The sequence below is a fragment of the Eurytemora carolleeae genome, unplaced genomic scaffold (assembly GCF_000591075.1).
Source record: "Eurytemora carolleeae unplaced genomic scaffold, Eaff_2.0 scaffold1577, whole genome shotgun sequence".
NCBI classification, from domain to species: Eukaryota; Metazoa; Arthropoda; class Copepoda; order Calanoida; family Temoridae; genus Eurytemora; species Eurytemora carolleeae.
This window is the reverse complement of record NW_019397487.1, coordinates 41,096-64,623: the sequence shown is the minus strand read 5'-3', so window position 1 is coordinate 64,623 and position 23,528 is coordinate 41,096. Positions and strand designations below refer to the sequence as shown.

The window sequence follows — 23,528 nt, the reverse complement described above, 5'->3', positions numbered from 1 at the left end:
TTGGGCCTCATTACATTTATTTTGTATCATACATTCATTATCTTAGAATCTCTCCTGGGAGATTAAAAACAATTTCATTATCTTTATCAATACTCATTTCAGCATGCTCCATAACAGCCTTCTCCATAGGAGATTCATTTGTTGTATCATCAGGAACTGTCTCGATTAGATCGTAGTCGTCATGGTTCTCCATCTGAATGTCTGTACAGGCTGTATGGAGTTTAACCTCTATTTGTAAACTGGAACCTGTAATCCAATGTCGAAATATGAATTCTTAAATTCTTTTTTAATGTAAAGAAATACCTGGCTTCTGGGATGCAAATGAAGTTTCTACTTCCCTAAACACAAACAAAAATAGGAATGGATCCCGATAAAAAGTATTAAACATCACAGACATGTACTGCATGTTATGAGAACAATAATTATAATTAATGATTTCCTATTCACATTTGACTACCTTATGTCAGCTGGGGGCTCTATCTCCTTATGTATTTTAGGAGAAACCTGGGGAATTACCCGCCTGCTTGGTCTATTAAACATTACATATTTTTATATCAGTTTGTCTACCAAATCATGGTCATCTGAAATCAAATTAACATGACCCTGGATGAATAAAATTTATGAACTATGCATGATTTTCAAGTTCTAGTTTATGTCCAGCCAGTTGCATACTGATCTCAGGGATAATAATAAATACATTTTGAAGGCTTTAACATACAATTCATCAAAAACTTATTTTTGTGTAAATAATTTGTTTTCCTATTTTATCCAAGTGACATATGTTCAAGACCTCCATGTAAAACATGTGATCTATTCCCTTTACTTTGTCTTCATGATAGGAACATTCAGTATCTGTCAAATATATCTGTCTATTGCTGCAGGATTACCTGCAATTTTGATTCATCAGAGATTGTAGAACACGCATTGCATATCCTCGTAATTTCTTGTTGAAGATATAGGCAACACCTTAACACCAAGGTGAGTCAAGCAATGAAACTAATTTTTCTAAATATTTAGAAAATACTGTGCATGAAAATTTCAATTTTTTTATTGTTGTTTTAAATAGATGACGCTATATTCACTTTTTTACTTAACCTGTAGATGGGACTGAAATAATATCCCAACTGGTTACCCTCAAAAAGTAAATTCCAAATAGGCAAGTATAGTATATTTAAATCACTTGCTCAATAAACTTTAATAAACTAATACTCATACTATTTCACCTCAAATGCTGGAAATTTCCACCCTATTCTAGTTTTTTACAAATATAGATTAAACATTTTAGTAAATGTGAGTGAAAAGCTAATAATTATAAGGGAGTTAAAATCAACTTATCCAAAAAAATGGATGATGTAGAGAAAAGTACTTGTTTTGAGGCCGAATTTAAAGAATTTGAGTATCCGCTTAAATTTGAGCCGCAACTCAAATAAAGTTGGTTCTACTTTTGTTCAATATTTCAAGATTTAAGCTGGCACTCAATTGAAACCAGTTTTTGGCCGATAAGACATGTGGAGAAAGGTTAGAATAAGACACTGCTTATACTTACAAGGGACAAGGTTAGAATAAGACACTGCTTATACTTACAAGGGACAAGGTTAGAATAAGACACTGCTTATACTTACAAGGGACAAGGTATGCAAACACAAAGAGACCATATCTTAGTGTGCAAGGTCTGCATCTTCTGTGTTCATAGTGCAAAAGGTTTGAGCTAAACTTATGAAAGAAATCAGTAAATTTGATTTTTTAGTTTGTTCAGTTTATGAACCATGGGTAAACTGTGAAATAGTTCTCTTAGATAAATTTGAAAAATCTGCTGAACCCAAAAAATGATATCAATAAAATTTTTTTTTTCAAATCATTTAAGATTTGCAATTTTGTTTCAAATAAACAATTCTTCAAAAAGTTTTTGAAACCTTAAAATATAACTTTCTTGACCCTAAACTTTGATTTTTGGCAGAAACCCTAAATTAACTGTTTAGTAGGAAAGCTTTTACTCAAAATCTTTAAAAATTAAAACCTTTTAACCTTTTCCTGAATGTTGTAGCATAGTCAAGTTTCTAAAGAACAGCGGAAAAAAAATTTGAACATTTGATCAAACTGGAATGGGAGGCAAATGGGGTAGTTCCAACTTCTTTCCTGTGTTTTTTGTAGTTAATTTAGATAACTTTTTTCAAATTTGTATATGAAATGTTAAAGACAAACATATTAACTTGGCTAATTGGGTAAGGCTACGAAAAATGAGTTAAATTTCTTCTTAAGTTATTGTTTTCTGAAAGGAAAAGGATTCTTAGATATTTTGCTTTTAGGAAAGAGTTAGTAAGCTGAATGTGAACAAGAAACTTAGATTTTTACATTTTATTTCTATTTAAGTTATTTGCATTTTACTCATGAACATTAAATTCCCAAGATTTAATATCTAAGTAAATTTTAATTCAATTCTTTCCTATTGTTGGTTACTGGCAATTCTCATGCAAAATGTAATAACCCCCTGAAAAGTTTGCACAAACCAAAGTAAAGGACTGATCAGTAGATGTGCAAATAAGATGAACCATTCATAACAAAATGATTATTTGCATGCAATGTGTAAACTTTCATATGGTTGACACCAAATCTTATTTTGTACAAAACTACACTTTGGAAGCATTTGTAAACAAACATTGAAAAAAAATGATTTGTTTGTTCATTTTTGTTTATCTTGCAGGTTTGATTCTACCAACTGAGGTCTTAATAAAAGAATATTATGTTCAATTTTAAGCCTGAGTAGAGGATGATGTAGTTGCGTTGTTCCAAGAAACCTGGAAAAATTGTTTAAAATCAAACTGTATTTAAGACACATTAGTTTTTAGGTCTAACAGCTTGGTAAGTATTGCTAAAAGTTAAGGAATCCAATATAATTCAGCTTACTGGATCATTTAGAACAAGATTGGTGATATTCTTGAAAGACTCTAGAGGTTCCAGGTCATGATGTGTAGATGCTATAGATTTGTTCTCCTCTTTGCTGTTGTAAATTCTACACATATTTAGAACCCTTAGAAGAATCATTTAAAACAATTAAAACCAAATTCTGTATATTTTAAATCAACTAGGATTAATACTTAGCAACTACCCTTCCAGTTAATGACTTAATATTAGTGCAGAATACCTCATTCATGCTGGGAATGGCCAAGGAAAGGAGTTAAAAGTGTATTTAAATGTTGGTCAAATGATTAAAGTTTCAACCATTACACCATAGGTCAAATTTAAACCCCATTGCTGAACCGCCTCAAACCAGTTCAATTAAGTGCTACCTTATGTCTTGAAACTCTAAATACAATGTCAAGTGGAACAAAACATGTTTGAGCTGCATTTTAAATTTGAGGCTGGGCTCAAATTCTTTAATTCTTGGCCTCAGACTACAGAAGATATGGTAATTTATGGTAATTTGGTATGGTAAATACAAAAAATTTGACCTCAAGATTATAAAGTGTCAAAACTTGTTTAAGGTTTTGAATTTAGGATTAAAACATCTTACACATAGAAATGATTTACAAAAAACAAGCATCCAGCTCCCATGACCAGGATGCTAGCTAGAGCACTAATTGCAGTAGTTTTCTGGCGAGGTTGGTTGGAGGAGGCAGCCTCAGTTTTCAGCACCTATAAGTAGCCAGTTTCTTAAGTATATAACTATAGGTGGGCAACGATCCTTTTAAGCAAGTTTTTGAAAATTAGAGCATTTTTTTTATTTTTACCATTAACAAATTGTTAAAAATCAATATCAATATCAATCTTAGAAAAAAATGTCAAAGCAGCAAATTTGCAGACAACATCTTAGAAATGGAAGAAATGGAGTTATTTTTTCATTTTTTTCATCAAAAATATTGCTATTTTGGTTGATAAATGAATGTCACAAAATATTTTAAAAATCAAAGACAACTTTCAAGTTTTCTCTAAAATTCTGGTTCTTTAAGAATATTACTGTTAACAATTGCATAGGGTAAAAAGCAGTAATTAGTGGAATAAATTGTCTTTATTTATTTGCTAAATAATGTTTAATTTGTTTTATTTTAAAAACCAAAATAAACCCCCTCAAAGAACAGACAAACATTCAAAGACAAGCAAATAATTAAATTCATTACATATATCTGTGAAACATTCAACATTATACTGGGCTTAAAGTCATGAAATTAAAAACTACCTGTCTGAACTTGTACCGTTTCACAAGATACACGCTTATCTGAATAAATTCAAAACTGTTTTATATCAAGAAATAAAAAATATTTGTAATATCTTAAACTGAATGAAAAAATGGTTTAAAAAGACATAATCAACAAAAATCTGCAGGTTCATTGGAAATCTGTAAAATTTGTATTTGTAAAATATTTGGTCCAATTTGACTTTTGTTTCTAGTTTAAAATTTGTTAAAATCCTAAATAGCCCTTCTCAGAATATATATTGTGTAAAGGGACAGTGGTTGTAATTCCTGGTCACCCTCCACTTATAGCTAAAGTGACATGTCCAATTTAATACAGTACCCTTGACAATTTTGGCTAATCAAGAAAACATGGAACATCCAAGTGAGATTAGCCATTTAAAAAAAAATATTAATGGTTAAAAGCAAAACAAAACGAATGGTATATTATAAAATGGCAACTTTCATTTTTTCAGGTAAAATTGCATCGCACTAGCAAAATTTTTTTTTTTTTAATGTATTTTGATGTTCTTTAAATATTTGATGGATCTTTTTAAGATTTTATTTGTAATTTGGTGATGTGGCTTGTACACTAAATCCAATTTGATAGGCATGAAAGATTTTTTTAAGGAGATTTTGAAGTGTTGGAAGACCCTTAACATTATTAATATTGAAAACAACTGTTAATAGCTTGCACAGTTAATGGACATTACGTTCTTTCCTTTAAAACTAATAGCTATAGCATTTAAAAAAGATCCAGCTTTGCTTGCTGAATTTTACAGTATACTTGACATTTTTTTATTTAATGGTTAGAACTCGCTATTTTTTGTCCTAGCACTTTCATTTTTTACACTATCACTGTGAAATTTTGTGACTTTTCATGAATACTAATTTAAAGGATTTTTTGTTAAAATTTTTTATTTTTTATTTATAGGGTACAGGGTGGAAAACCCTTGAAAAATGCATGTAGAAACATGTGTCACACTTTGATATTTGTTTGAGACAAAATAAATATTTTTTTGACTCTATAAATGTCTCTTTATAATTTACTAGTTTAAGGGTCCTACAGTTTAAACATTGCTTGTTAATAAGAATAAGGTTTAGAATTTAACCTGGTAGATGATGGTGAACAAGATGTAAGTTCCTATGGTCATGGTAATTATAAGGAGAAGGAATCAATTATAATGTAATTTTAGGCGACCATTGAGTTAAAGATTTACTTGCATTATTCACAATGTGTACTTTTTTTACCCTTTCCGATCTAAATAATAAATTATCTTTGATATTTGTATAGTTATGATGATGGTTCTCAATTTTAGATTGTTGAGTAATGATATTCAGTGAAATTGAAAATTAGAAAAAGTACCAAAGATAAAGGTTAAACAGTTTTTACTCTTAAATGTCACCGGGAATTATGTTGACTGTTCTTTAATGTTTCTCTCTCCATATAACTCCTTGGCTTAATGCTTGAGTACGGGGAACTTCAGGTAGAGAATAGAATAGTTCCTCAGATGCCATTGCATAAACTATCCCTCCCTGAAATTAATCACATACTGAGATAAATAATAACACTATCTACTAAAGTGTTAAGGCCATATCTATCAGATGTGCTGTGGAAAATCTAATTTTATTACTGTTATAATTGCAGATTTGAAGATACAGCTTCCAGAATTAAAAACCCAAATAGTAAGAACTTAAATGTTAACTTAGATTAACTCTTAACTTAACGCTACCAATAAATATTTATTAATCACCTAAATCAACAAGTTAAATACATAACCCCAGTATTGCAGAATACGAGCATTTTCTATCAATTGATCATGATTCTCTACACAATGATGCAGCGTTTACTTAATCATATGACCCATTATATGAAGAAATAAGAGTCTTGGATTAAGTTTAATTTAACCTTGAATTCATTATCAAAAAATTCTTTAGTTTTAGACTCTCTATAACCAAAAAGATGAGATAAGAGATAAAGTAAAAAGAGTTCATCAGGATTTAAAACCAATGTTACCTTTGCCATAAGGGGGAAAACATCTAGCCAAGCCATGATCAAATCAAAGCAAATTGATCCCAGCACATGAAGCAAGATAACCTAAATTATTAGATTAAAAGACTTCCAGGTGCAGGATTTCCCTCCTGGCAAATTTTTTGAAATTTTGGGCAAATTTGCTTGTGCAATTGGTACAGACTGTCACAAACTTAATGTACAATTAAGCTCAACAAAATTTTGCGCAAATAATAATTTTCTGCTACTCTGCTCACTTTATTTGCAAGCTTACTTGGCATTTATTATTAGTTTTCAATTGTTCTCATATTTTATGACACAAATTGAACTAACAATGTTCGTGTAAGTTGTGCCCCATTTGTGAAAAAAATTTTTGCTTTTAATTTTTCACAATTTTCTGGCACAAAAAAACTAGCCAATTTGGGCAGAAAATAATTATTTCCAAAAAAATTTCATAAAAAGGGACATTTTTCAAATATGAATATCCTTAATTCTACACTTGCAGAGTCATTTTGATATTAATTAGTTATGCTGGTTTACTTTTTTAATTTGTCTCATTTGTTAAACTTAAAAATACATACAAAAATTTAAAGAAATTACCAGTATTTTATACAAAAATTGTTCTGCAAGTGTCAAAAAATTGTCTTTTAATAGATTGTCATAGGAATCAGTAAATAATATGTCAAGAACGAACATTTACCAGTTTTCCGAATTTCAGCATACTTGCGTCGGAAATATCCTGAAATAGAAATATGTGTGTGTACACCATTAATTAAGAGAGAGCTCATATGAAGGAATGTTATAAATTTTTGACATAGTTCCTTCCATGTTCATATACAACAAGGACCTTTATCTAGATCGTTCATTTTACATTTGTTCTTTTCCATATTATTCTCTTCTAAACATTTTAATTCCGTTTTCTGAATTTTTCATCTGCCAAAGATTGTCTTGATTTGGTTGGTGTTTGCAAACTGTACTGTTGTTAAACGGAGAAAATTTCTGTACACAAACAAAGTACATTAGTTTCTACTCTTTTTCACTGATAAAATATTTGTAATGCAGAAAAATCATATAAATGGAAAATGACCAAGCAGCTGGTTAGCGTTCCTATGGTACTACCTGAAATGTTCGACATTGCCTATGGAATTTTATAAAACTTTTTTAAAAATTTCTAATTTTGAAAAAAATAATAATTATCCAAAAAAATTCCATCTTTCAAAAATGTCAGCTAATTTGGTACAGCCGTTTGGCCAGCTATAGCTAACATGTATACATATATATATTCAATTTATTGTTTAATCAGAAGAACAGATAAACATCCTCATGCACAATGTTTCATGGACCAATTGTCATGGACCAAGCTTCAGTGAGGTCTGTTCTCGACTGCAGAATATTTCAGTATTTTTTCTGCGTATTTTCAGGAAAGAGTTGGCGGATTAGTGTTCTTTGAATTTATTATATACATTCATTACATCCTACAGATACATACATGATATATATATGAGCAAAGAGCTTTATATTCTATATAGATATACTTTTAGTAACATTATTTTGCATTGACTTTATTAAAAGAAATAGACTTCAAGTGAATTTCATTATAAACTAGTCTTTCAGCTTGCTGTGTGTCCCTTTCCTGTAAATAATTATAAACTAGTCTTTCAGCTTGCTGTGTGCCCCCTTTCCTGTAAATAATTTTTGGTTTTAACTGTTGCTCTGAAAGTTGGCCATTATAAACTTTCTATTTTAGCAGATTTTTCTAATTGGGGCATTAAAAAAAAGATTCAACTTTTTTCAAGAATTTTTTTTTCTCCAATTTTGTTCCATAAACCTTCCCTTGGGCCGGTCAACAATTTGATTTGAATCTATACCTGTATAATAAGGATGTTTAAGAGGTAGAAATATCGTATTGTGGTATCCATATTCCATAAACCCATGCTGGAGTTAAACATAAACTAAACAGAGTAACCATATTCCATAAACCCATGCTGGAGTTCAATTTAATCTAAACTGAGTAACCATTTCCCATAAACCCATGCTGGAGTTAAACAGAATCTAAACAGAGTAACCATATCCCATAAACTCATGCCAAAGTTAAAAGGAGTGTTCGCGAAAAATGAAAGGGGGTATAGACTTAATGCGATATAAAAAGCGCTTTTGATCAATACTAATCTTACTTCTATCTGTTGCGTCAATAAGGAGAAAATTGATAAAGACGTCTCTAACCGAAGAGCGTAGCGCCCATACAAATTGAGAAAGTTGGAACATACGACTTAGACCGTAAAAAAATCAATTTAATATCAAACAAATCATTCAGATATTACAACCTATAGTCATCAATTATCTTTCGCTACATTTGTATATATTTAATATTTCATACTAGTTTTGATTTTGTTTTTTAAAATAATATTTAGCTTACAACTTGTTTTCGAACATTCCTGGAAAATATGAAAATGTCATCTTCATTACCAAAAATCCTCGAAACAGGAATAAATGTTTTTATAAGTATAACTCTCAGATCATAACAATTAAAACATATTATGAAAAACCAACTATATACAAATGTGGAGAAAGATAATCGATGACTATAGGTTGTAATATCTGAATGATTTGTTTGAAATTAAATTGATTTTTTTACGGTCTAAATCGTGTGTTGCAATTTTCTCAATTTGTATGGACGCCATGTTATTCGGTATGAGACGTCTTTAACAATTTTCTCCTTATAGACGCAACAGATAGAAGTAAGATTAGTGGCGATCAAAAGCGCTTTTTTATCGCATTAAGCCTATACCCCCTTTCATTTTTCGCGAACACTCCCTTTAAACATAATCTAAATAGAGTAACCATATTCCATAAAACCCATGCTGGATTTCAATTTAATCTGAACAGAGTAACCATATTCCATAAACCCATGCTGGAGTTCAAAATAATCTAAACACAGTAAACATATTTCAGAAACCTATGCTGGAGTTAAACAAAACAAAAACTAAACAAAACCAAATCAACAGTATTATTAACCTAGATTTGTTCATGATTGATAATTGTATCATAAACCATCCTTGGGATTAAGAAGTTAAGAACAATAATAGTTAAGCATTGTTAATAATTAGAAAGGGTTATAATCAACCCGAGGCTGAATTTAAAGAATTTGAGCAGCGGCTTAAATTTAAACCGTGGCTCAAATATGGTTGGTTCCACTTAAAATTGTATGAAGTTTTTTCAAGATTTAAGCCGAAGCTCAATTGAAACCGGTTTTAGGGTGATTTGAGACCCGGCTTAAATTCATTAAATTCAGACACAGTGTTCATGATTCCCAAGGGTACTAACTAATAAGATTACAATTCAACATCTTCAACAATTAAGCACAGAAAATTTAACTATTGTTAGCAGTTAACTTATGTTAGCAGTTAACTTATGTTAGCAGTTAACTTATGTTAGCAGCTAACTAAAGTCAACTATTAAATATGGTATCAATCAGCCATTGTTCTTGATTAATTAATGATGATTAGAATAATAGCAACAAATCAAACAAATATTGTTAACCATAAACAATCAATTCAGCAAAAATGCTCTTACTCTTGCGGTTACCACAACAACATAAGTGAAGAAGTAGTTGAACTCGCCAAAGATATCTCTGATGATCCAGAAGCTTGTTCCAATCCAGGGAATCAACTCTCTAAAATACTTATTCCATTGAAACTGGACCATCAACTAGATGAAATTAATTTCAGATAGGGCTAGAGATGGTTCAACCACATATCTTGAATCAATAATTCAGAATTTTTCCATGTTCTATAGATTTAAACTCATTGGTATTAAGTAGTCCAGACAGAGTAAAAAGTTAGAGGACCTAGCTCAAATTCATTAAAACTTATCCAAGAAGTCAAAACATTTATGTTTTAAATCTTGGGATCAAGCATTGATTACCATCTAATGCAGAACTACTGATTTATGTATTTCCTCATTAATATCTAATGGTCGTTATACTCTGCTGTGATACCTTTAGTTTTGGGATCAAGCATCCTCAATTTTATAAGTACCCACAATTGATATTGAAATCACTGCAAGGGCTCAAGATGACTTCCCACACAAAGGGTTTGACCTCAAAATGGGTTAACAACAATGACCAGTTACGAGACAAATAAAAAACTAAGTGTAACACAAAGTTTTTCTTTTTTCAAAGCTAATCGATCAAGTTGGATGATGCAAAAACAACAAGAAGAAAATGGAGATTTAGAAAAAAAGAAATATCCAAATATTTGCAGCTGCCATCATCTAAATTTTTTATAGAATTCTGTTAAATTTAAATTTAAAAAAAGAAAAGTATATTAAAAGTTTACAGATTGTAGGTGATGATGATGAGAACATCTGATATGGCTGTCTTGTCTCCAGCAGGAATAGATCTTTGGAAGTTTCTGTAATACCTGTCACTTACAAAAATGATTTGAAATTCTATCTCTGATCCGGATTGGATAGAAGCTGGGCTTGTTTGTCAGTTTTGTGACAAAAATACACTCTCCGTTTACATCATATTTAATTGTTTACAACAGCAGCATACTAAATGTCTGCATATCAATTAAACAACCTTGCTTGATTACATTCGATGAAATTGTATGGACCCTGCAATTCCATTTAGATATTACCATTTACAAATTACATATTGCTAAACAGTATTTTCTAGTTATTTACATTTACAACATTAAAAGGCTTATTAAAGCCAAGAACATTCCAATAAAAGACTAATTCATGTCATTAATTTATTTCAATAAAAGACAGTTTCCTTAATTGTTTCCATAGAATGTGGCAAAATGCACAGCTTCCAAAACGAAACAGATCCTACAAGAAAATTTTCAAATGTAAATAAAAAGGTTTAATAATTCTATAAAAAAATAGTCACACGGTTAAAATCCAGACTGTTAGATCATTTCAGAGTTGTAATATTTTTAGTCCGTTTAAAGCACACACCTTGCTCATGTTTCTCACTCTAGGGTTAAGGAATTTGTTATTTTCGTATGATAAATACCTCAAGAATAATGTGCACCATTAGGCTACCATCTTTCTTCTTTATCTTAAGTAATCATAATGTTTAGACACATTCAATACCACAATTTAGTACATTTCAAATTATTAAATTATTAAAAAAATAATTTGTAATTTGAAAGTATACTATTATACAAATGCTATAAATATAAATAAGTTAAGGGCTCATTTTTAAAGTAATAAAAAAAGCACTGAGTTTACTTATGCATCTTGTATTCTACAGGGGAAGCAAGAATTGTACATAGATTAAAACTAAACTTCATCTTCAGCTTGGTGCACTGAAAGAAGGAATTTAACCCCTTGTGGGTATACAAGCCATGCACAACTATACCAGTTTTTTACTCGATTAGATGTGAGGACTGGACTTCTATAGAAGATTGCATAAAGGTTGCAGTTCAGTAACATCTCGCCATATAACATTTCTCTATTTAACATTTCCCCATGTTACAACCCACCATACAACAACTTGCTTACGTAACAACTCGCCTAAGTAACATTTCACCATATTACAACAACTCGCCTATATATAAATTTTTAAATTAAATTGTAGTGTAAATGAAATTATACCAGAAAACCCATGAATCTAAAACCAAATATCAGCAAATATAATAATTCCAACAAGGTCAGGAGTACTGCACGTATCTACAACTCAGCGGGGGAAACCATCATTGGTTGACATAAACAACTTCTTAAATCTACTTTTATATGAGCTGAACAATGTTTCATAGTTTTATATAATTACATATATTTACTACTAAATTACTAATAAACTACTACTTTCTAATAAATAAAATTAATATTTTGTTTTTTGTTTTTACATGGCGAGCTGTTATAGGCGAGTTGTTGTTTTATCTCAAAATGTTGTTGTTATATGGGGAAATGTTATGTGGCAAGATGTTACTGAGCCCTTTAACTGGGAAACAATATAAAATGAAGGAACACAGGGAGCAGTCCCCTAAACCCTTCTTCTTACAAACCTCCTTATCTTTTTACTACCTGCTCCACAACTCAATGTCAAAAGAACTATTTGAAAAGCATTAAAGTGTTAAAGCATAAACAAGAAGCAAGAAGAAAAAATAAACTGAACAGAAAAAGTTGAAGGGAAATCTCTTGTAAGTAGAGATGGGGGCCTAAAACAAGATAAACAAGAAAGAATAAGAAAATACTTGAACAGGAAAATAAAAAGGGGATTTGAGCTTTATACTATCTATTTTTTTGAAGACATGGCAGATGTCCCCCCCCACTACCCTTCCAGTTAATGANACACCATCCCCCCCCCACAAAGAAAATATTATGGAAAATGTGCAGAAAAGAAGCTGACGCCAGCAACATTTGTCACAGATGACTTTAGCAAAATATGAAAACAAAACAATGGGAGAGGGTAGTAATCTTGCTTCTTTTAGGTTAGGTCTGAGATACAGGGTTTGGGAAAATAGTTCTTTCTCTTACAGTTTAGCTAGCTGCAGTATCATCCAAAAATTCATTTATTTTTATTTTCAAAATGAACAAGGAGTCGACAATCAAGAAGAAATAACAGGAAAAATATAAAGGTCTCAAAATGTTTCCATCTAATCATATAGAAATTTTAAAATATTGTTAAATTTAATTGAAATAATTTATAAAAGTTAAAAAGTAATAAAAAGACTTAAAGCCAAAAACTTTATGACTTGCAAAAAAATAACTTTTAAGATAATTTTTTTTATTCTGGAATATTAATTAATCCTTTATTAGTCAAAAAGAACAACTTAAACTGGACAATATGATAAGATGAAATTACAATTTCCACAATTCTCCAAATAAACGAAATAACAAAAACAGTGGTCATCATTAAATAATCCTGTAATTAAAATAATAGTTAAGGTTAGTGGTTTATGAGCTACTGAGGTACTAATTACTTCATACTTCAAATATACCTGGGATGAGATTTTAATGTCAAACAGATTTAGAAAATAATTTTAGTTCAAGAGAACCCTTACAGATTTAAAGAATAATCTGTAAAAGCTTTATTTAAGTTTAAAATATCAAATATAAGAAAAAAATCTGTAAAGTTTACAAATATTGAAAAGCTTAATGGAGAATTTTAATTTATTTAACTATTTTGTATATCTTCCAATTTACATTAATTAAAAAACCTGTCTTCATGATTTTACATTACCTTTCATTTGAAGAAGGAATATAATTCTGATAATTCCTCACTCTAAAAAATGCAATTTTGCTCTTTAGCATCAGGCATCAAAGCTCTTCTTTCATTTTTTAAATTTCTTCTTTCATTACTCAAATTTTGTTGAATATTTTCCAAATTTACAATATAACAAAACTTGTTAATAGCTTACACATTGTTCTCTCAGCATGTGTCAAACTTTGTTATATGACATCTTTCTTTTGTCATGTGACAGTTTTCTTTCATTGAAATTAGCCTATATTTTAGTTTGTGTAAGATTAAACAAATTTTGATTTATGATCAATCAAACGTTGAACCATCTGCCAGGCTGGCACGGCTGGCACGGCTGGCTAGGAGGGGGAGAATCAGCTGAATTTCTAATTATTGACAGTTTAGTCTGTTAGCCGACAGCACTTATACCTACGTCAATTAGATCTGGAAATTTGAAGATATCAAAAAGATTTAAAGGGAAACCTCCAAGAAACTGGAAGAATAAAATTGAAATTTGTTTAGGCGTTTGTACACTCTCTCAAACTAATGCTTGCATTTTCAATGCTTTGCTTGAAAGAGAGTATCAATGCAAATTTACCAAATCTTCAATAATTCAGACTGCAGAATTTACTTCTACAAGAATCAAATATGTTGTCTAAATTGGTGATCAATTGATGCCTTGTCCTTTAAGCTTTGAATTGTATTAAAGTGTAAAACTTATGTTGTATGTTACTTTAAAGATTTGTATTAAGATTTTTTATTTCTGCCTATTATACTTTGATTTCATATATTTGTATTATAAAAAAATGTGATAAACTTTAAACTTATGATGTTTAAATTTTTGTTTTTATCAATTGCATTTTTGCTGATACATACGTTTTAAAAACTAATAAATTGTATCAAAAAATTGAAATTTTACATAACAGCCGGATTTTTAAGTATCAACAAACTTTGAATCTAGATACAACAAATTTTGAGAGAATAGGTGGCTCCGCCTGTAACAACCTCTTTTGACGGGTCAAGATTCAAAGCTGAATAATCATATAACAAATGATTACATAGTTGCGCAGTAAGTTGAAGGGACATTCAACAAATTTAGAATTATGGTAATTTTTAAACCACGCAGTGTTGCTGGTTGAATCGACATGAAACAAACTTTGTGAGATAATAATTATATGGAGGTGTGGCCCCGGCGGCACAGCGAGTGGACAAAGATGGGTTGATAGATCATGTAACAAACTTTGAATTAAGGCAACTGAAAATACATTCAACAAAATTTGACGAATGATTCTGCTAAGGTGTATTTGAGTCCGGTGCTCTGACAAATTTTGTTAGATGAAAATTTGAAATTTCTTAGAGTGCTCTGTTGTTAAACTCTGAAGTAGGGTTGTCAGCAAAAAAGAAAATTTGCAAAAATTTCCCTTTTTCTGAAAAAAATATTGTTTACAACAGAATTTTAAAATGTCCTTCTAGTTGGGGACATAAATTGGGATTTTTCCAGACCTACACAATTTGTGCAAAGTATTAGAACATTTGAAGAGGAGAGATGTTTAAATATTTTCTGGAATCTGTCAGATAATGATCCAATAGAAGAAGTAAGTTACACATACATAAATACAGTAAACAATGTAAATTATACTTCACAATTTCCCCAGTTTATAGTTCAGTTACCAAATCTGGTGTGATAATTCATCCAGATAAATTTCTGGTCATCTTCCTATACTCTGTAAGTTTGATATGGATCAGCTTAATTTGGAAGTAAAGAAGTTAACCAGTAAATTATTGAGATAATCTGGATAAAAGACTAAATATTCTAGACTCACCACAGGAATTTAACCTTTGCCACATGATGCCAGTTTTGATGAATATGCTACAAGAATATGTGAAGCTATAGATAATGCAGCAAAGTTGTGTCTACCAAAATCAGGAGGAGTAGTAAATGAAAGATCAAAAGGGATCTTAATCTGGAATGTATATGTAAAACCATATCAGGCCGAAAGTAAGTTCTAGTTTGATGTACAGCAATATAGAACACATTACAGTATGGCTTTATTTCAGGTCCCAGGGGAATGGTCTTATGTATAACTATCTCTCTTCAGTTTGTAATAGATGAATAAAATAAAAACATAATTAATGAATTTATTTCACTTCTCCGTCATCTTTCCCCCTATGGCATTCCAAAAAAAAAAAAATTAAAGGTATGTTTTAAAATGACAGGGACTTTGTTTATTTTTCATCTTAAAATAGAATCAAATACGCAGAAAATTAAAAAGTTTAAATACAAAAATATTAATATTGAGCATTTCTTAAAACAACTATATATAACAAAAATATAAATATTGAGCATTTCTTTCAAAAACTATATATAAAAAAATATAAATATTGAGCTTCTTTTCAAAAAATAAATTTTACAAAAAATATGAATATTGAGCATATTCTCAATAAATAAATTTTACCAAAAATATAAATATTGAGCATCTTCTCAAAAAATATATTTTACAAAAAAAATAAATAATAAATAATGAGCATCTTCTCAAAAAATATATTTAACAAAAAATATAAATATTAACGAAGAGTTAAAAATATTAAAGAGTCATCAGACTTCAATTACTGGATAGAAGGGAAAGATAACATTGGCGTACGAGGGGGGAGGGCCGCGCCCCCCCTCCCCTCTCTACGCGTGCCCCCCTGAAAGGCTGAGGGGGGGGACCCATGGGGGAGACTCTTTTAATATTACATCTGCTTGCATTTCTCTTCCTCAGGCCAGGCACAATGGCGTACCTAGGGGGGGAGAGTAGTCCTCTTGCCCCCCCCCAAAAAAAATTTCAGGCGGAGCACTGCCCCCCTGTAAAATACAAAATTAAAAGGAAACTACGTTTAAAAAGTAACACCTGACAATGATAAAGACTAAGGATTTGTCTAAATTCACTGTTAACACAAGGAGAGAAAAGTTTTAGCCTTCAAAAGAGAATACTTCACTACACAAGATGTACTATGACGGAGAGCAGACTTAACGATCTTGCACTTATAGCTTTACACCCTATAAGGCTGTCTGCTCTACTGAAAAAAAATCATTGCATTGTTTGTGCAAGCAAATCCCAGAAAATTGTAGCTTAAAAGAGTTGGTGAATATGTAGATTGAGTAAATTCTATCTAAAAATTCCAGAAGAAATTTCGTTTATTAATAAAAATATAATTTTTAATGTTGCTGTTTGATTACTGATTTAGTTATGAGGGAGTTAAGTGATAAATTTATAAAGTTAAAAAGTTAGTTTTTCAAGCGAAGGAATAATTTTTAAGGTTAGTTTGGTGTTTTTTTTTGGTGAACAAAACAAGTCCAGGTGGGGGGGGGGGGGGAAATTTAAAAAAGGTATCAATATTTTTTCAAAAAAGGGGTTTTTAAGAGGGGGGCACAATGTTGCCAAGGGGGGACCCAAAATTTTTTTTGCGCGCGTAAGCCCCCCCTAAACAAAACCCCTCGTACGCCCCTGAAAGGTAAAATGCGACATTATTGGTAAAACTTTGAGTTTGAAGAAAAAAAATTTATCTGGTTACAGAAATTCACAAAAAAAAATGTACGCGTGCAATTTACTATAGTTTAACGTAGTCACAGAAACACTCTGTAAGTAGCCAACATGAATTAATCACAGGGATGAATTAATTCATTCATTCATGGTATCCAAGGGCTACATAACTAAAGGTTATAGTGTACATTCAAGTTGTGTACACTCAGCAGTCTGTAGTAGGCCTAAAGGGAGGGCTTTGGGTATGTAAGAAAAGTCAGAAAATTTCAACAGCCTCAGACCAATACTTTTTGAGTTATGTAAAAAAAACTACAGGGGGGGGTCAAATTGACCCCCCCCCCAGGGGGAGTAGGGTTAAGTGACCCTCCATGCAAAGATGTCAATGCCCGATTCACAATGGTAATACAAAAAGCTTTATCTGATCAACGGAAGATATTGTCGTTTTTCTAGGTTTAAAAGTGTTTTAATTCCTGCACCCTTTCCTGCAGTAGCAGTAGTTATAGTAATCCTTGTGTCACTTTCTAAAAAAATACTCATTTTTCAAAATTATAAACATCGATATACTTGATCAGACAAAGCTTTCAGAGTACCGTTGTGAATCGAGCATTGTCATCACTTGAAATTACTTTTGTTTAATAGCTGAACAATTTACATTTTGAAAGCACAATTTCTTAAGAATTTTAGAGAAATATTATAAAGATTTTAAAATCCGTTATAACTGTTTTAACTGAACTGTTTCACTGTCTTATAGTAGAAAAATTAGTTTTTAAGTCTTCTCTTTTTGGCCCTTTTTTAAAAATAGGTTTTGTGTGAAATTTCTTAAATAAACATTCCTTTATAAAAGCTGGTTTTACGGTATGCAACAATTTTCATTTGATCCCGCCGGGATATTTTCATTGAAAGATACTTTGAAAATCTACAAAGGCAAAAAAAATCCGCAAAATCCGCAAGTCCTCGGGTTTATCATTGAATCCCTTCTTTAAAAAGGAATGTCATTTACTCTCAGACAAATTTCCATTGATTCTAATTTGTCTGAGAGTAAATGATGCATTTTGAAAGCACAATTTCTTCAAAATTTTAAAGAAATATTATAAAGATTTTGAAATGCGTTACATAACTGTTATAATAGATATAAAACTCTCATATTAGAAAAATTAGTTTTTAATTCTTCTCTTTTTGACCCTTTTTTAAAAAAGGCTTCGGGTTAAATTTTTTAAATACTGAGTTATTCAAGTTTTACTGAAACAAAACTTTAAAATTCTTTTTACTTAAATTGCATGCTTCTCACGCACCTCTGACCCTATAGTAAAAGTAAATTCATCCTAAAGTCTGACGGCGTCAACTTTACGGCTGCCCGTGTTCTCTCCTTTATTTATTTACATATAAACTGATATCTATACATACATTGTAATAATCTCTGTTTTGGTGTTTTTTTTTCTGTATGGCCGATCAAATGCAGCCCTAGACCAATTTAGTTTAAATTTTGATTATTTGACAATTCGTTAGAATAATGGGATCCTGTTCTTAGCTTTGTTTGAAATTTGTTCCGAGAGGATAATGATCTAATATTCTGATTTTAAATTTTCTACTTTGTCCAAAAATCCGATTTTAAAGCTATATTATTATATTATTATTAGCACTTCCTAAATACTATAAAAGCTAAAAACAAGTGCTTTATTGTTTTAAATTGCAACATGTTTTACAAAAAAGCATAGTTAGAGATGTAAAATTCAAAGCCAAGGTGTTGGGAGTTGTGACACTCCACATTCGCTTTTTTTCAGATTCCGTTTGTAGAATAAAATACGAAAATTTCGTATATATGTTTTTAACGAAATATCGCATAGTTTTCGCATTCTTTTGCAAAATTCATTTTCTCAAAAAAGTGCGAAATTTTGTTAAAAAGAAATGCGAAACCTTATTGTGGGAACATCCTGTAGTATCTTTTTTCCCTATAGTATAGTTGGGTATCTTGGAGGATTTTGGAGGATGCAGATAAGAGATCAGCTGGTTTCAGTCAACATACATACTTTATAGTACATAAGGAATCATAAGAAAGTGAAATCTGCACTCGTTCATTGATTCAACCATATGATATTATAGGGTTCTCACTGCTGAGGGCTGTAACTGGGTGTTCCTGTAGAGGGTGGTGGTGCAGGAGGGCAGAGCCTCCCTGTAAAGATAATTTATATGATTTTTATTATCTTTTACATTTTATATCGTTTTATGATTTTGTTTATTATTTATCTTATATTTGACGTTTGATATTACAAACAATAGTCATCAATTATTTTTAGACTTATTCGTATATAATTAATATTTTATTAGTTTTGATTTTATTTTTTTAAATAGTCGTTCGCTGGCGCTGGATTTTCGAACATTTCTGGGAAATATGAAAATGTCGTCTTCATTATCAAAAATCCTCGAAACATGAATAAATGTTTTCAAAAGTAACTATCAGATCATGAAAAATAAAAAATATTATGAAATATTAACTATATACGAATGCGTCGAAAAATAATCGATTACTATTGTTTGTAATATCTGAATGATTTGTTTACGATCTGAGTTTAATGTTGCATCTTTCTTAATTTGTATGGACGCTACGTCCTCAGTATAAGTCGTTTTTAACAATTTTCTCCTTAAAGAAGCAACAGACAGAAGTAAGATTAGATGCAATCAACAGCGCTTATTTTTCGCCGTAAGTCTATACCCCCTTTCATTTTTCGCGAATACTCCCTTTCAGTAAAAATTGATCCTACATGGAGGGGAAACCGCCTGTTTGCCCCTTTATTGATAATAATAATAGGAGGAGGCACCAAAAGAGGTTGAGGGAAGAATGACAAATTTCTTCAAAAAAATCTTCGGAATGAAAACTAAAGGTTAGACAAACGTACATAATAAAATTATTTTTCTTCTAGAAATCAGTATCTAGAATCTAGATATATGTAAAGGGGTAATCTCAGTTTTCATAACTAATGAACCACTGCACTGGATAGATTTGCCTAAAGTTTTGATTGGCAAACTGGGTAGAAACATAGGTTTGTTGGTTTATAACTTCCAAGTTGAGGGAGGTTAATTTTCACAAGCAAAACTTCAGGATAATCTAGGTTTCCTAACATAGTATTACAGAAAGTGCAAAGTATCATGAAAAAAACACAAGAAAAAGAGATTAAACAGAGGCGCAACTAGGACTTTTGCTAGGGGGGGGGCAATATATTATTTTGTAATGGTGGGTATCAGTTAGAAATTTGCCAGGTTCAAAATTTTCTCTAGATTTGGAACTGATTTTTTGCCACAAACTCAAATATTATAATCCCTAAATCTTTGCACCAAGTGGTGTAAACATTTGATATTTCAAACTTGGAATATTTTACCAACAGAATTTAAAGTTTGATATCTACGAGTACTCTATAAACTCAACACAAATAAAATACAGTTCTGAACTTTTTTTACATTAAATGTTTACAATAGCCCTTAGCCTTGAGAATTGAGAAAGATTATTGGTTTTCTTGTTCCTGTGATACTGATTTTCGCCATTCTTTCTTTCTTTTCATTCTGCAGGGGGGGCGCGCCCCCCCTTCTCAGGTGCTAGGGGAGGGCGCGCGCCCGGCTGCCCCCCCCCCTAGTTGCGCCTCTGAACCTCTGCTTATTTGCTACAAAATCTTTTCAGGAGGAAGTAACCATAGTTTACCATATTACTCACTTATTAAAGTGTTTTTCTATTATTTTTTTATCAACAATGAAAATTGTAGCAAACAAAAATATTGTTAAACCAAATTTTTTTATACAAAAATATTTTGAATATGAATTACAATATTTTTACTGCTATGTAACTTTTTATTATAAATAATAAAGCTTATAACTATGTGTACATAATATATACAGTAAAAACCAATGCGTTGTACTGATTCTTATCTTTAGTCATGAATTGTAAATTGTAACCTTTATAACTGTTATATATTTATGTTATAACTACTATATATTTATGTGTAACGTTCTAAATGTAACCTTTATAACTGTTATATATTTATGTTATAACTACTATATATTTATGTGTAACGTTCTAAATGTCTTAAAGTTTTGTGTTTTTTAATAAAGCATGTTAACTCAATCTTACGAAGACCTAAGGATGTATTTTTTTCCTCTTCGATATCCCTCGGTGGTTATATCCTGCAAAGATAACTTTGGGGATCATGCATTAATCCTAGAATTTAAAAGTGTCCATATTGCATTTTAAGATCAGGAGTTCATGCAAGATTAACGATACTTGACACAAAAAATTCGAAATCTTTTAAATTTTTTTTTTCATTTATGAGATCTTTCTATTCAGATAATCCTTTTCTTTAGTAATAAACATAAGATTGGAAACATTTATATACTATCCAAGATTACTGTGTAAAATAACAAAGTACAAACAAATTTTAATATCAATGCTCATGTATGATGCATGTATGATACATACATAATGCATGATGCATTTGTAGAATGCATTTATGCATGTACCATTTCTTTACGTGATTACAAAGAGAGAAAGTGAAATACAGGTTTTTATATATATATATATTTATATATAACCATATTTAACAGTTTTGGATGCTGTAAAATTAAATCTAACGCCGCATAAAAAGTGATTTATATAAAAAGATTTTATTTTCACTCTTTCATAAAAAGTTTAAGAAATTCCAGGGTTTTTTACAATTTTATTTAAAAAATCATTATAAAATGGATAAAATGAAAGCAGAGTGCAAGAGACAATTTTTCACACAACAGGCTCATACTGCCAATAATAATAATGTAATTTTTTGGTTTAAATATTTAATCTTTAAAAGTTGCTTTCCTGTACACTCGAAATTTTACGTGATTGGAATAAAATATGTTTCTTGATATTGCGTTGTAAAGATTCCCTGTTTCCCCCACCCCCCCAACAATATAATAAGTAAACATCCCGTTATGACCCAATTCAACCAGGTGTGTCTCAAAAAATAAATAATTTCAAAATTCACACTTTTTTTATTCTCACGCTCGAAGTCAAGAAATAGCTGTAAAAATATATTTTTAAAAAAAGAAATGCAAAAAGATGTAAATTGGAAGTTTTCCAATGTTTTGGGGAGAAAAAATTAACTCTTGTTTGCAAATACATATTTTTGCACGCTGAGTTAAGCCCTAAGATCTCAATATTAAATTTTTAAATCTGAGGTCAGTGACTTCCATTTTGAATCTGAGGTCACTGAATTCCATTTTGAATCTGAGGTTACAGACTTCCATTTTAATTCTGGGGTCAATGACTTCCATTTCGAATCTGAGGTCACTGAATTCCATTTTGAATCTGAGGTCACTGACTTCCATTTTGATTCTGAGGTCACTGACTTCCATTTTGACCTCCATAATCCAAAAAGAGGAAAGATTCTAGTGTAATAATAAAGGTAAGAAAAGAAATTGAGTTTTTGCCACAAACTCAAACACAAACAAACCTATATCATATTTTAAATTTTATACTTATTTTAAATATTTTAAAATTGACTATTTGGTCCAACAGAACTTTTTGTTTGAAATATTAAATGTCTGTTGCAAAGATATGAGAACTAAAAAAATCAAATTTTGTGGCAAGTACTCCGTTCCTTTGCAAATGTTATTCTCAGGCTGCAGAAAATTGTTGTCAGATTAAAATATTTAGATATTTCTGACATTTTTAGAATTTTTTAAGCTACCATTCCGCACAATAAACTATAGTTCCTGGTTTACATTCCGCACAATAAACTAGAGGTCCTGGTTTACATTCTGCACAATAAACTAGAGGTCCTGGTTTACATTCCGCACAATAAACTAGAGGTCCTGGTTTAAAAATTAGTGAGTCTTAACTTTTTGACCCATATTAATCCATTAAATGTTGACTTTTCGTTTTTGTTACTTTTTACTTTTATGTTGGGTTTTGCATTTTAAATATTTAAGTAAACTAGGCTTTTAGGGCACTTGGCGCCCATCTTCTATTTCAACTTTTAATTGTTGCTTTACCTGTAAGCATTTTCTCTTTGTAAAGTATAAAACAAAAACAAACAAAAAAGTTTGCGGATTTAATAATATTCTTTTGCGCATATTTTAAACACAAATTTTTGAAATTTTGATAATACATAAACCTTTTCTGGGGTCACGTAAGGTCCCACACAAAATTTGGGCTTGATCTGTTTGCCGCTTTGACGTTTATTGGATACACACAAACAGACAGACAAGCTAAATTTATATGTAGATAAGGTATTTTACGTTACAATAAAATATTTAAAATTAGACTGAAAATGAAGCACTTCCTTGTTGATAGTTTGAAGTGTACGGCTTAGGGAAGAATCTAGAATGGAAAAATATTGGGATATCCGTTTTTTGAGACAACCTAGTCCACACTATCCCTTCTCCTCCCCCCTCTCCCCACCCCCTTCCCTTTCTCCCTCCCCTTACCTGACCCCTCTCATGCATTTAAAGATTGAATCAGTATCTTGAAGGAGCTGGAACAGGACGGTCCTAACAAACCCTCTCCAGATCAAGAGAAAGTTTTTAAATACTATTTTAAAGGGACTGTACACTTATTTCAAGTAACCCACCATTTCAAGAGTTGCATTACAGGTCCACACCGGCTCCCTTTAACCC

General features: G+C 30.8%; 1 protein-coding gene across 2 annotated transcripts; it reads right to left on the bottom strand.

The window, feature by feature from the left end:
* LOC111714551 (uncharacterized) lies at window positions 1-14,074 on the bottom strand. 2 transcript variants are annotated; one of them, XM_023489681.1, is made up of 20 exons: window positions 13,372-14,074; window positions 11,200-11,244; window positions 10,957-11,012; window positions 10,517-10,591; window positions 9,753-9,852; window positions 8,048-8,131; window positions 6,880-6,918; window positions 6,186-6,266; window positions 5,623-5,704; window positions 5,281-5,312; window positions 4,175-4,213; window positions 3,512-3,633; window positions 2,905-3,010; window positions 2,757-2,795; window positions 2,032-2,057; window positions 1,623-1,681; window positions 888-966; window positions 458-529; window positions 304-338; window positions 1-246 (listed from the first exon to the last, which is right to left on the bottom strand). In XM_023489681.1, the coding sequence occupies exons 2-20, from the start codon at window positions 11,218-11,220 to the stop codon at window positions 38-40; spliced, it is 1,356 nt and encodes a 451-aa protein (XP_023345449.1). In that variant the 5' UTR covers window positions 11,221-11,244; window positions 13,372-14,074; the 3' UTR covers window positions 1-37. The 2 variants fall into 2 exon arrangements, with proteins under 2 accessions (XP_023345449.1, XP_023345451.1); XM_023489683.1 differs by lacking the exon at window positions 8,048-8,131.
* Between the last annotated feature and the right edge of the window lie 9,454 nt (window positions 14,075-23,528).